This window comes from Plecotus auritus, assembly GCF_963455305.1.
Source record: "Plecotus auritus genome assembly, chromosome: 4".
NCBI classification, from domain to species: Eukaryota; Metazoa; Chordata; class Mammalia; order Chiroptera; family Vespertilionidae; genus Plecotus; species Plecotus auritus.
In genome coordinates, this window is record NC_137775.1 from 31488684 (window position 1) to 31503587 (window position 14904).

General features: G+C 43.1%; 1 protein-coding gene and 1 pseudogene across 3 annotated transcripts in view; one reads left to right on the forward strand and one right to left on the reverse strand.

Annotated features, from left to right (window-relative positions):
* Nucleotides 1-14180, forward strand: part of STX11 (syntaxin 11) — a 35263-nt gene extending 21083 nt beyond the window's left edge. Inside the window, exon 3 of one of the 2 annotated variants that reach the window (XM_080665012.1) lies at nucleotides 12174-14064. In XM_080665012.1, coding sequence (XP_080521138.1) covers nucleotides 12174-13042 — 869 coding nt within the window. In that variant the 3' untranslated portion in view covers nucleotides 13043-14064. Of the gene's footprint in view, nucleotides 1-12173 lie in introns of both variants that reach the window. The other variant, XM_080665013.1, reaches the window with a different exon arrangement.
* Nucleotides 4565-5532, reverse strand: LOC308245910 (developmental pluripotency-associated protein 4-like; annotated as a pseudogene). Its single transcript has one exon. The product of its transcript is annotated as a developmental pluripotency-associated protein 4-like (transcript).
* Nucleotides 14181-14904: the final 724 nt, after the last annotated feature.

Here is a 14904-nt window from a genome sequence, read left to right on the forward strand (position 1 = left end):
TTGATGAGGGAAACGTTCGATGGGTGTTGATCGAATGGAAGTTGTCCATCTGCTCCCAAGAGAAAACCCAGGCGCTCACTTTGTAATCCCTGAGCCTTGGAGACAGCAGTCCTCAGGCTGGCCGAGGCACTCCCAGACTCTCTCCCAGTCCCCGGGGGCGGGTGCAAGTGCAGAAACCACCGTGAGATTCTGGAACATAAAAGTAAAATGTGAAGATTCCCTCCCAGCTTAAAATTCCCTCTCCCATTCCTGCTTGCCTTTGGAGTTCCTTTTTACCTAATTTCTCCTGCACAAAAATGCTGGTGCTGTGAAAGCACCGTGGGACCTGCCCCAGGGCCCTGTAGCCCCAAGAGATGCCCCCGCAGGAGAAATGCCGGAGAACTCCTGTGGTTTACCAGGGAAATGTTCTATATTTCATCTTATCGTTCTTCTGAATGCCTGTCTCTTAACTCTTCACGAACTTTAGGATAGAAGAGAGTTTGAAGACTATATCATAGACTTGGTCATTGGTTAATATAGATTAGTATTAGATGATGTGAAATTTTTAATTTTCATGTAAAACAGTTCTGTATCATTTGATTTCTTTTCCTTATCTTCCCTTCCCCCCCCCCCCCATCCCCACCCTCAGAGATCATGGCTTGCTATCATATGCAGAAAAAAAGAGAGATTGTACAGGAACAGAATTAGAAAAAAAGTAATTTGAAACCCCAAAGAATATAGTAACGCACAGGTGTTAGTGTTCACTCGTGACTGTAGATGAGACAGGTAATAAACTATTAGTGGCACATGAATGAGCAAATGCACCATTTATACAATAGTTACTGAATCTACATGAGTCTTTTGAGTGGAGTAAAATCCCAGAATAGACAGTAATCGGTAGCATATACAGAGTGCTTGCTCTGCCAGGCACTGTTCTGGGAACTTTATGTGGACTATCTCATTTAGTTCTCTCCGCCATCCTAAGTAGTAGGTATTCTACATGGGGAAGATAAGGTGACTGCAAAGAAATGTGACCAGCAGAGATGTGAACAGCACTCATCCATCAGGAATGGACATCTTTCTGCCGGGAACACTGAAACCAGCGAGGTCACCCAGGCCCGTCCCAGTGGTGGCAGAGCTGGACTTGAATATCTCAGCAGGCTCAACAGTTGGCCACTCTCTAAGTAGATGTGGAATTCCAAGCAGATTCTACGACTCTGAAAACAAGTATTCTGCTTGCCTTTCACCTCCTGAAGCATTCTAAGGGCCATAATCAACTTCAGAAGTTCTTAGCAACTTAGTGCACATCCCACTAATTGATACTCTTTGTAGTGTAATAGCAAGAAACAGGTGTGGTCCAGTCCTGGGCGACAAAGGAAGCTGTAGAACATGGCAGTGGAGTTGTGTGAGAAGTTGCGTTTCGCCGGCCCAGTGTTCTCTATTTTGGTGATCTGTTACACTTAGGATTACCCACCTCCATTTCAAAACTGGCTCTTCAAGTTTTCAGAACCTCTTATCAGACTGAAACTCAGCCAAGGTTGAAGCTGCCCAGTGTCTCTGTGCCGGCCCACCCCCACTGCTCAAGGACTCCTGTTTAGCTCACGGCATTGTCTGCAAAGCCTGCTTGTGTGTGAGGTCATCTTTTTTTTTTCAGCATTGTTCTTTTTTCTTTTTACTTTGGTTATGACCACAATCTTCAAAAGGAAGGGAAGGCTGTCCTCACACATATTAAGAAATTCAGGCTTCTTTTATGTGCACGCTTTATTGTAACGTTTGTATACAACATGAATAGGGTGTTGTAAGCATCTACTGCATCAAAACCAAGGTATATAATAAGTAGGCCGTGCTCATCGAGTGGGTGACATACATCAGCAGGACAGTTATTTGGTACGTGCTACTTATATTTGTGTTTTAAAATGATAGCAATGAACTTTTATTTCTTCTTTAAAAATATTTTTATTGACTTCAGAAAGGAAGGAAGAGGGAGAGAGAGATAGAAACATCAATGAATAGAGAATCATTGATCGGATCGGCTGCCTCCTGCACACCCTCCACTGGGGATCAAGCCCAGGTTGCCCTGACCAGGGAATCAAACTCTGACCTCCTGTTTCATAGGTCAATGCTCAACCTCTGTGCTAAACCGGCCAGACTGAAATTTTATTTTAAATGCCTGAGAATTTACTTTCCAAAATGATGATTTATCTGTGATCCATGCCATTCTCTTAGGTTTTCCTTAAAGAACACCCACTGTGGGGATAAAGAAACAAAGAGAGGGGTGTATCAGTGAGCTTTGTCAGTGTAACAAACCACCCCCCAAATCATATTGTTATTTCTCATGGTCATGAAAATTAAATGAGATAATTCATATAAAGCTACCACAGTACATGTTGGGCAAACTACGGCCCACGGGCCGGATCCGGCTGGTCTATCCGGTTCTCTTGCTCTCCCCTCTGCTCCTTTACTTTGAATTTATATTAGTTCACACAAACACTCCATCCATGCTTTTGTTCCGGCCCTCTGGTCCAGTTTAAGAACCCATTGTGGCCCTCGAGTCAAAAAGTTTGCCCACCCCTGTGTTAGAGAGTAAGTACTGGGTGATTCTTTCACTCAGCGCACCTGGGCGCAGTCACACAGCTGCAGCGGCAGGTCACCTGGGTGCTGGCCTCTCTTTCCTTGTGGTCTTCATCCTCCAGGCAGCTAGTCCTGGCTTCCCACATTGTGGTGTCAGAGTTCCCACTAGTAAGAGAGGGCAAGCCCAGATGTGCTAGTGCTCCTTGAGCCTCTGTTGGCACCATGTTTGCTACTGTCCTCTTGGTCAAAGCAAGTTTCATGACCAAACCCAGATTCAAAGTGTAGGGAAATTGACACAACTTCTTGATAGGGGGTACTGCTAAGAATCTGTGGCCATTTTTTGGTAATCAAATATAGTCTGCCTCTGGCAAAATTTATTCACATTTCTCCTGCAAGAAACATATGCTCACCTTTATCCCCGGGTTCCCAGAAGTTTCATCCCATTATGGCTTAGTCTCTAAGTCTGGAGGCTTTTCCATGACGTGCATCATTTTGGATCCGGATGGGACACCTCAGACTCAGCTCTTCAGATGGGAGTCTCTTAGTCCTGAGACAATGGACTAGAAATAAATGATCTCCTCATACACACCCAACATAAGTGGTAAGACAGGGAAAGGATTACCAAAATATGTCATTCATTAAAAACAAAGGTACATGGACAGGGCACAAGTAGCAATCACTGGTCCACAGCAATTCCAACCCCCAAGGCAATGGTATCGGGAGGTAGGGTCTTTGGGAGGTGATTAGGTCATGAGGGTAGAGTCCTCACGAGTGGGATCAGTGTCCTTATAGAAGAGGCCCCAAGAGCTTGCTTGCCTCTCCTGCCATGTGAGGACACAGCAAGGAGATGGACATTTATGAACCAGGAAGCAGGCCTTCACTAGATGCAAGACCTGAGCATGCTGGCACCCTGATCTCAGACTTCCAGCTTCCAAAAACGTGAGAAATAAATTTCTGTTTTTATAAGCTACCCAATCTCTGGTATGTTGTTATAGCAGCTCAAATGGACTTAGATGGGAATAAGTTCTCTATAAAATTAAAGACTTCAGAAACCTTTTTTTTTTTTTTAAGGGAGGTTCAGGTAAAAGAAGCTAGTGTAGCTTTGTGGTTTACAGATGGGCTCTCAAATTAGTGGGTGGGGCTAATTCCCCATATAGGGGCTGCACAGCACTTAGCTGTAGAGAAGATGTTTGGATCAAATAAAGGAACAGCTGCTTTGATTTGTAGAGCATTTCTGCAAAATGCATCCAAAAGCATGTTGCTATAAATAAAACCCAAGCTGCCCACTGGCTGTTTATTGACTGTATATTTTTTATTACACTGAAACAAAATCATGCCTTTTGGCTTAATCCTACCAAGTTAAGAACATTAACAATAATTTGCATACAACAAAGTTCCCGAAACATAGCAGATGAATTACTTTACATATGTATTTTAAGTATGCTAGGTATTTATGACTCAGAAGTAACCTTGGACATATTTTAAACAGCAAAAATATACAAAACAATTACAACTGGAAATGATACTGGCCCAAGTGCCCCGTGTTTTTATCCCAGAGACACACTACAGAAATCCCAAGTTAAGACAACTTCAGAAAATGTTTTTAATATTAAGAATTTTTTTTTTTTTTTGGGGGGGGGGAGCTGGCACAATTCTGAGCAGGAGTCTAGTGAGGGAGCACACCTGTTTCTCCACTCTCCTCAAGAGATTCAGTTCAGGCTCCCACCGGGAAAGAGCTGCTGGAGTCACTTCTGTTTCAGATGGGCAATCGTTGGATGGTGTGAGTGACTTTTGCATCTTCACCGCAATGAATGATAGTTTGTGAGATGCATGTCTATGTTAAAACATAACCGTATCCCAGCAGACGAAGCAGCAGGCACTGTTGGTAGTCTGAGAGTAACATCTGCTCCCCACCCGTCTGGGCCCTGTAAGCAGGGAACATGGAGGGTGTCAAGCAGCCGGGAGTTGCTGTCAGTGGCACCGTGGAGTTGGTTGTAGTCACCTTTCTACCATATTAATTACAATCATAGCCGTACCCTTTTTCTTGGCAACGGAAGCTTCCCGCTAATACCTTATTCCTATGAATGCATTTGGGGCACAACATATTATCCTCCAGGTGTGGGGGTGGAAAGTTGCGGGAAGGTATCAAGAAAAGTGAACACACTTGCCCCGGTTTCTCAGGGACCCAGGCTTGCCCAGCATAAAACTGTAGCTGAACCCAACCCTCTGTGTCTGCAGGGAGACTTTGTCCATGGACCACACACCACTTGTAATCAGAGGCCTCCTGTGTCAACCTCACCGTCTCCATCTTCCCAGTCTTCCCAGTAGTGGCTGCAATTCTGCTCCAGGAGGCAAACACATCATCCGGGGTGGAAGTTGTCACGAAAATATTGTCCATTCCCTACAGCAGAGCAGCAGCACCCCCGTCAGGAGCAGCCCCGCCCCCCCGCCCCCCCCCCCCCTCCACCACCACCAGGGGAGCAGTCAGTTCAGGAAGACCAAAACTGTCCAGAGTCATTTCCCTCTTTTGCATCTTCAATATCCTTTGTGATAATGTCAATATCTTTGCCTCCCTCTGGTTTGATAGGAATATTCTTTTGATTAGGGTAAGCATATGCACGCAGCCTATTATATGTTTCCCATTTCTGGCCACTGGTGCTCAGCTTTAATTGCTGGCACCAACCCCTCACGATCTTGGTGAATCAGGTTAACTGGTGGCAAGTGAAAGGGCAGTGGAGGAATTGGTATCTTCTTGTGAATTCTTACTCTTTTATTTTCTTGTGCCATCTTTTGTGGACAGGAAGCTTTGTCATCTTTCTTAGATCTCTTCCGTTTGGTCTCCATCCCTGAGGTTCTTTGTTTACTTGGTTCACCAGCAGCCCCATGCTTCTCTTTAGTTGGTACTGGTTGGGATTTTGAAGCTTTTTGCTGCTCCCCTGACTTATTTGGCGCCTTCTGCTTCTTGCCGTTTGCATTTTCCATACTCAGAAAAGAATTCAAGGCTGACGAAGAAAACGTTCTTACTTCTCTCTCTCTCTCTCTCTTTTTTTTTTTTTAAATACTTTTTTATTGGTTTCAGAGAGGAAGGGAGAGGGAGAGAGATAGAAACATCAATGATGAGAGAGAATCATTGATCAGCTGCCTCCTGCACGCCCCCTACTGGGGACTGAGCCCACAACCCTGGGCATGTGCCCTTGACTGGAATTGAACCTGGGACCCTTCCTTCAGTCTGTAGGCCAACACTCTATACACTGAGCCAAACCAGGTAGGGCCCTTCTTCTCTTGAGACATTGGCAGAAAATTCTGATTGAGGGAACTGAAAAGTGAAGTGTCAGGGAGAAACAAATGAGTACAAGTGATTGAAGAGTGGACTTAGATGGGAATATGTTCTCTATAAAATTAAAGACTTCAGAAACCTTTTTTTAGGGAAGTTCTTGCTCTTTTTGATTAGACTTTCCCAAAATGCTTTGGAGAAACTCCTTCCTGCATTTTGCTTTAGAAGAGAAACAAGCCATATTTTTTATTGTTCTTCTAGCCTTGCACTTTTATAATAACCCATCTCAATTAACACTCTTCAAATTCTCAAATTGTGTTTTGAGTAAACCCCAAGAAATTAAACTATTAAGTGTGTTCTTGCCAATACACTTTAGGATCCAGCACAAGTTTTTTCTTTTGTTTTTAAATTAACTTTGGAGCAGCAAGAAGATAAGACTTTTTTTTTCCAGCCTATAATTTTTAAGAGATTCAAAGAATGATTTTTTCCTCTTAGATGTGTCATTTTTAAAAATCAAAAAATGGAGCAGAACAATGGGTTTTACTCAGTTGAGAGAAATTATTCATTCACTTATGGATCTGAATCAATCTGTTTGGGAAAGTACACTTGTTATCCTTTAAGGGTTGTATTACTATGGCATGTCCTATAAAGTACCACTAAATTATTGTGACACAGGACCTCTGGGATTTCCTGGCCCCTACCAGATGCTTGTGGTAATGGGTGGGCTGGAGGGACTGGATGAGGTGGTGCGGAGAGGTGTATTCAGGGTGACCACATGGGGCTGCACTTGTGCCCAGCACAAGGGTGCCTGGCCACATGGATAAGAGGGTCTGGAGAGCCATCAATGCCCAGCTCACCAGGCTCTGTGCCCTGGGCCAGGGGTGCATCCTCCTGGAGAAAGAGGCATTCTCCTAGCTTTCACAAAGATGTCATGTGGTCGTTACACAAAGGCTCATTAAGGCACCATATGGAGCGGTGGTGAACCTAGGCATAAAGCCATTCTGATTTGTAGATCATCATTTTCTTTTAACAAGACTTTAAAAATTGGAATAAAATAAATTAGGAGAGATAGATGGTAAAATCTGAAAATCAGAATGTGGTAACTTCATTTATGAAGTAGGGGAGACATTGCAAGATCTTTTTGGTCACTAATAACTGAATGGTGTGTGTGTGTGTGTGTGTGTGTGTGTGTGTGTGTGTGTGTGTGTGTGTGTGAATGTGTACTTTAGTTCCTAAAAGAAGCAAAAGTCTTGAGCTTTCTGAACTCACATGACAGAGGAGTAGTCTCTAATACATTTCTTTGTCATAACTACAAAAATAAGGCCCTTCTATGCTTTTGGATTTGTTTCCCTCCTGTAATCTACAAAATCATCTCCATACTAAACCTCACATGACTTGCACATTGCCTCGCTTTGCATTGTATATCCACATGTCTGAAGTTTCTCCACTTGTGAAAATTTAACATATTGCTGTGAAACAAAGGAAAGCTTTTGTTTCCTGATGGGAAAATTTTGCTTAATGCATATATTGCTTAATGTATAATAATGAATGAATTACATAAAGAATTCCTTTTAACTTAATTCTCTCTTCAAAGACCTTATCTCCAAATATGATTACATTCTGTGTGACTGGGTTTAGGGTTTCAACATATGAATTTGGGGGTGTATAATTCAGCTCGTAACCATGTAGTAACATTTTCTGCTTGTTCTCCTTAGAGTGAGTAGGCACAAAGCCTCTCTTTTATGATCAGAGATACGACTATATGTTGTGTTTATAACTGGTTTCCTTGGAAGCAAGTAAGGAACAATGACTTTCATGGTTGATCTTTGTAGCACCCAGGGTTTGGATTACTTATGTAGTTATCACCCCCATTGGTCTTTTTGAAGTAAGTACAAACCTGCTTTCTGAACCTCTCTTCCCCTATGTTTGTGAATCTTTCCCTATCAATTGCTTGCTCATCAACTTGGCCCTAACCTGGGGACTATTATAAGTTGTCTGGAACTGTGTAGTGTTTGTGAATAAAAAGCTACCACAATAACTACCTATGGAATGGACCATAAATTTCGATGTGCGTTTGAATAACAGATCATCCTAGTCCTATGGAATCAGAAACTTGAAAGAGCCCAGACATCTGTAATGTTTGTAGTTGTCCCGAAGATGCTGTTTGTTGCTTTCTAATGTCTGAGAGCCACCGTGCTAACCATTTGTCTGTTTCTTTATTTTCTCTTACATCCAATCTTACTGCCCAATGAAAGAAGGGTTGTGCAATTTCCCCTTCCTTCCCTGAGGGATCTAGTTCTTGGGACAGATGATATGCATGCCTGAAAAGAGAATTAGAAAGCAGAAGCAGATTTCTGGTAGTTGGTTCTGATTTTTCTTTGGAATTCTTCATCTCTGTGTGAATCAAAGCAAGATTTATTTTAGCAACATTATGAATATAACTATGTCCTGGTGCATGAATTTGTGTACATTGAAAGGAAATTAAATAGTCCCTCTGGTGCAGGGACTAATGTAGGCAGTCCTGGGTGGTGGCCAGTGGGGTAGCACTGGGCAAGATGGGCCAGACATGCCCTAGAGACAACCTCCTGTTGTCCCTCCCCGGCTGACTGCACCTGGACCGGCGCCATGGCTCAAAGGACATCTGTGGAATGAGCGGGGTCCCTCTAGCAGTGGGGTCACTCGACCTGGCCTGCAGGGATCGGCCGAAACTGGCTCTCAGACATCCCCCAAGGGGTCCTGGAGTGCGAGAGGAATTGCAAGGAATGGGCTCTCTCCTCTCTGGTTCCAGGGTGTGTCAGTGCGAACTGCCACTGCCAAGTGACCACAGCTCCGCAACTCCTTTGTTGAGCATCTGCCCCCTGGTGGTCAGTGTGTGTCATAGCTACTGGCCGGTCAGCCAGTCAGACTGTCGCTTAGCCTTTTATATATATAGATTTACTAAAGTTTATTACATTACTCTTTATCACAATGAGATAGGAAGGTCAATAGAATTGTTTGGTTTTTCTTTCTAATTTACCATAGCTCCTTATTTATTTATTTAGTTAGTTAGTTAGTTAGTTAGTTAGTTAGTTAATGTTAATCCTCACCCAAGAATATTTTTCCATTGATTTTTAAAGAGAGTGGAAGTGAGAGGGAAAGACAGAGAGAAATATCAATGTGAGAGAAACATCGATTAGTTGCCTCCTGCACGTGCCCGGACCAGGATCTGGGCTAGGGAGCGACCTGCAACCAAGGTACACGCCCTTGACTGAAATTGAACCCAGGACCCATTTGTCCACAGGCTGATGCTCTATCCACTGAGCCAAACTGGCTAGAGCCCATAGTTCCCTTGTTAGAATCTCACAGTTCAGAATGAAGCTACTGGTTGTGTAGGTTAGTTTGATGTTCTTTCTGTGCTTGGTTCTATACTTCGATATAATTGCAGCAAGGATTATACCTGAACCTTTGGGGGACGTTCTTAGAAACAGCAGCCTCTTTGGTTGACGTTCTGTTGTAATTTTCCTAATGCATGCACTTTCTAGGTCCATGGGACCAACTCATCTAGGGGCTGGACTGGGTCAGAAAGGCAAGGTGAAAGCCACCATCTTTTCTGCATCTCCATAGAGCATCTTTAATTCCACATACTCTCTCTTTCTCTCTCCTTGCCAGATTATGGAATGAGCCTTTGAATATGCTTAGGCCTTCACCTAACTTAGGACCCATGACTTTATGGTTGTTAGGTCTTGAAAAAGAATGACCATCCTGAACATCATCCAAGACCATTTTCTGTATGATTGAAGTGTGCTTTGCTCTTCATATTATGTATGAAGTGATTCTTGGTTTTAGGAGAGCAATATAGAGCATGGCCAAGATGCAAGGAAGATATTATCACCTATTCTTGCCTTTTTCATGAAAATTTATCCATTATCTCTCCCATCTACCTCTTGCATAGTATAATAAATTGTATACTAACTAAAACAGATGGATACAGCTCAACTCCATAGTAGCTAACTAAAGTACTTTCCCCGGATAAGATAGTAACTTGGCTGTAATGCATATGAGCCTCTCTCATCAGGCCCCCCAGGCCCAGAGGACCTGTGCCGGGAAGAGGAGTCCCCATCACATCTGGCTTTGAAAACCAGTGAGGATTACAGCTGAGAGAAATGAAGGGCTATGGAAGACCAAGATATTATTCTTAAAGGACTCAACCACAAGCTTGCTCACTCTGAGCTCCAGTGCAGAGGCAGCAGTTGGAAAGGTGCCTGGGTCATACAGAGAGAAATTTAATTGACTAACCCTAGTGTAGGGCTGGAGGGGCAGGGATGAGTGGTAAATCTCTCTGGGGATGGAAATTTTGGCAGATGCCATTGCTCCGTTGTTATACTCTCCTTCCACCTGGCTGGTCCAGATCTGTCACTCTCCAATAACCTGGCTAACACAATTTGCCCTGGCATGGCATTCCTCAGAGATCCTCCCCTGCCCAACCTGCCTGCCCTGGAAGAAGTTAATCCCAAGCATGCTCCTGACCCTCCAAATAGGTGGCGGCCGGCCTTGGCTCACATTGCAGTCTTTCCCAGCACTCTCGAGCTGGCATAAGCAGCGACCAGCCTCAGCTCACGTTGAAGCTGCCACCAGGCAGCTCCAAGGCCAGCACAAGTGGCAGCTGGCCTCAGCTTGAACTGTGGCCTTTCCCAAGAGGCCACAAGCTTGGCACCTGCAGTGGCTGGCCTTGGCTTGTCTCCCAGCTCCCACCAAGCCAGTCTCAGCCTGCACCGGAGTCCCTCCCAGAGGCTCCAGACATGACATTTCCTTGTTTAATAGGGTAGTCTTTCATGACTCACTTTTGTGCATTTGCTGAAGATAGTTGAGGATGGTGGTTAAGTGGAGTACTCTGGAGCCCAAATGTTTCCTTATTGGTGACCTTGGCTAAGTTCTTTAACCTTCCTATGCTCAACTTGCGAACTCTGATAATGACAATGCCTACTTCATGGAGTCTGTATGAAGATTAAAGAGGGTATCACATGAAAAGTGCTTAGAAATTGGTTACTGGCCCTACGTAATAGCTACTTTTATGGGAAAAAAAGGACATAGCATTATTTTGCCTTGCTAAGTGAGGAAATGATCACAACAACCTTTATAAAAACATGGAAATTCTACTTGAGCTGCCAACTTGTTTCAAAAAGCCATTAAAAGTGGGCAAATATTGCTGCCGTGTGATGGATAAATGGGAATGTGTTTTATTATTGCTACTAAGCTGGTATAGGATTGAAATTTTCCATGTAATTTTTTGTTTTTAAAGCAGCTTTGTTAATGATACTTACCACTAGAGACCTTAGACAAAACTGTATATCTTTCATTACTGATTCTTTGTCTGGCTTATGCTATGTGATTCCTGCCTAAATATATATCTTATTTCTGCTCACCTCTCTTATTTATTAAAATTGCATTAAACACTTAACTATTTCCTTATTTCCTTTACTTTTAATATCTTCCATGAGTATATATTTTTGTTTTCTTCCTCAAACATTTGTAAGCACTGAGTATTGAACAAGCACTTAACCTGAAGTATATATTAATGATATTAGACAGAGGAACAAGGGAATTTCAACTTCCAAATTTTATACTTCCTTATTAGATTTTTGTCTTTGTGTATTTTGTTTTTGTTCTACTTCAAGCATGTTTTACTTTTATAACATTTTTAAAAGAAAAAAATTTAAACTATGATTTATATAGTCACTATTTAAAGAATATTATGATGAACAGGACTGAGACTGAAATAGACACAAAACAGACATTTAGACTTGGCCCCAAAGCCTTCTAAATTGACTCTCTTGATTTAAAATTACAATCTTTGCAAGTATTTTTTTTTCCTTTTTCTGTGTCTGTTTTGACTTGCAATTATTGGAGAACTTAAAAGCAAGAAAAAGATTGGTTCCCAACGCAATCTACAATTTTAAATTGTTGATTGAATCCTGGGCACCTGTAATATTGAACTGCAGAGACCTACAGGGTATAAAATACAACTGTGTTCATGACTCTTAGTCATATTCGTCCTTTACTTGTAAGCAAAATGACATAGAACTGTCCACTCATTTTAGTGCATATATTGTACCCAGAAATAAAGAATTGGGAGTGCTGAGCAAAATGTTTCTTTGTTTTTAAAAAGATTTTTAATTGATTTTTAAAGAGAGAGGACGGGAGAGGAAGAGACAAACGTCAATGCAACTGGGCATGTGCCTTGACCAGGGCGAACCTGGCAACCTTTCCCTGCAGGGGATAATGCCCAACCAACTGGACCACACCAGCCAGGGCAGAATACTTCTTTATTGCTCTCACTAGAGGAATCTAACTTCGGTATCTCTACCTGCAGGCAAAATGAAGGACCGGCTATCAGAACTTCTGGAGTTAACCAAGCAATATGACCAGCAGTTCCCAGACGAGGACGATGAATTTGACTCGCCCCAAGAGGACTTCGTGTTTGAGACAGACCACATCCTGGAGTCCTTGTACCGAGACATCAAGGTCCTTCAGGATGAAAACCAGCAGTTGATGATCGACGTGAAGCGGCTGGGAAAGCAGAACGCCCGCTTCCTCACGTCCATGCGGCGTCTCAGCAGCATCAAGCGCGACACCAACTCCATCGCCAAGGACATCAAGGCCCGCGGGGAGAGCATCCACCGCAAGCTGCGTGCCATGAAGGTGCTGAGCGAGGCGGCCGAGGCCCAGCACGGACCCAACTCGGCGGTGGCGCGCATCTCCCGCGCACAGTACAGCGCGCTCACCCGCACCTTCCAGCGCGCCATGCACGAGTACAACCTGGCCGAGATGAAGCAGCGCGACAACTGCAAGATCCGCATCCAGCGCCAGTTGGAGATCATGGGCAAGGACGTGTCGGGCGATCAGATCGAGGACATGTTCGAGCAGGGCAAGTGGGACGTGTTCTCAGAGAACCTGCTGGCCGACGTGAAGGGCGCGCGGGCGGCCCTCAACGAGATTGAGAGCCGCCACCGCGAGCTGCTGAAGCTGGAGAGCCGCATCCGGGACGTGCACGAGCTTTTCCTGCAGATGGCGGTGCTGGTGGAGGAGCAGGCCGACACCCTGAACGTCATCGAGCTCAACGTGGAGAAGACCCTGGACTACACTGGCCAGGCCAAGGTGCAGGTGCGCAAGACCTTGCAGTACCAGAAGAAGAACCCCTGCCGGACCATCTGCTGCTTCTGCTGCCCCTGCCTCAACTAGCAGGCTGGCCTGGGGCCCCGCACCCCCTCTCAACGGGAATGGGCTGGGAAGCGCACTGGGAAAGATTTGGGGGCTCCCTTCACTGGGGCGAGTTTCCCAACTCCTACGGACCTCAGTTTTTAGAGAAAGAAGAAACTCGAGGTCCAAAAAGTCCCACCCAGCCCATGCTTGGGACTATAGTTGATGCCTTCCGATGTTTCTTCAGTAAGTACAGAGATACCCTGAAGTTGTGTGAGGTCATTATATGGCAAATTGCATCCTTGCCCTCTTAACGGAAGCCGCATAAAGAACTGACTAGCGAACTAGAGGGTAAATGTCCCAGGTATGTTTCCTAATGAAATTCCAGGAGGAAGTCAATTCCGCATTGGCTAATAGCATGAACTCATCAAGACAAATTCATACCCTCTCTGAAAGTACCTTGGTTCTGTTCAATTTCACGTCTTTCATTTCCACTCCTCATCTGGTTTATGCTGTGTGATTCTTGTCTAGAAGTATACCTGTTTTCTTCCTGCTCACCTCCATACTTATTAAAATCACATTCAACACTCACTATTTTCTTATCTCTTTACTTTTAATATCTTCCATCAGAATATAGTTGGGATTTTTCCCCCAAATATTTTTAAGCACTGAGTATTGAACAAGCCCTGAAATTGATATGTGTATCAGTCACATTTTATATATTTTTCATAAGTAAAAATAATTTAAAATTTATCTTTTTTACTTGATTGTTACAAATGCACATATACATATGTAAATGTGAAGTACCAATATTCACTAACACATGTACATAATGACTAATTGGTATCCATTTTACTTTTGTAAATATAAAATATAAATATCAAGAAAAAAACTTTTACTGGTTATTGGTGTTGCTTTTCTTGTTTTGAGTTTATCTCATTCCCATCTGCAAATCCAGTCCAATTTGGGCAGGAACTTTATTTTGAACGACTGTGTCAATTATAGTGATAAAGACAGATGTCAACAGCTGAAAATGCATCCAGAACTAGATAATAAAATAAAATTCTTGGAAATATTACTTTTGTTTTACTGTGGACCATTCCTTTCATGCATTTAAATGGAGTAATTTAAATTAAAATTTTTCTTAAGTTAGTTTAATAAACATTACATTATCATTGTCCCTTTTATGTATTTGTACCTTTACTTTCTCAGTTATTGTGTTGAAAATTCTTGTAGCTGCTTAAAGTTGCAACATCTGGATGGAACACTGAATAGCGAAGAAAAAAATGAAAGAGCATATATATGGGAGTGTGTCTTCCTTTCTCTCCTGAGTTACTATAATAGTTTAGCAAAAGCATCATGTTTTAGGGATTTGCTTTCATTTGCAAACTTTGGAATGTCCTTACCCACATTCACCGTGCTTCCGGTCTTCCTCCTGAGTCAACTCTGAACTCTTCCTACTCATTATTTAATGAATGAGAATTTATTCAGCTGCCATAATTCTCAGGTCCTTCAGACAGTGAAGTTTTAAAAGGAGTAGAACGAAGAGTGTGTGAATTCTGTAACCAAACTGCTTACGACCGTGAAAATCTACCCCTGCACCTAATTTTAATTTCATGCTTAAATATGAGAATTGTGGAAACCAAGTCCCACCAGGCTCTTCTCAGATTTCTCACGATTTCTTTCTCAGCTAACTCCAGGGATGTTTCACCTGTGACCTAACTTGGTCTAATTCCCTTTCCCTAAAAAATGTCTTCTTCATTCAGCTCCATTGTCTTTCATGGAAGAGAAGAGATGTGGTGAATACAGACCACCAGCTAGTTTGCACAAGAGAGAATTCATGCATTTGACTTGTTTAAACCCATAAAGCATTTTCTTTGCTTAGAACCATTCATAAAAGTATG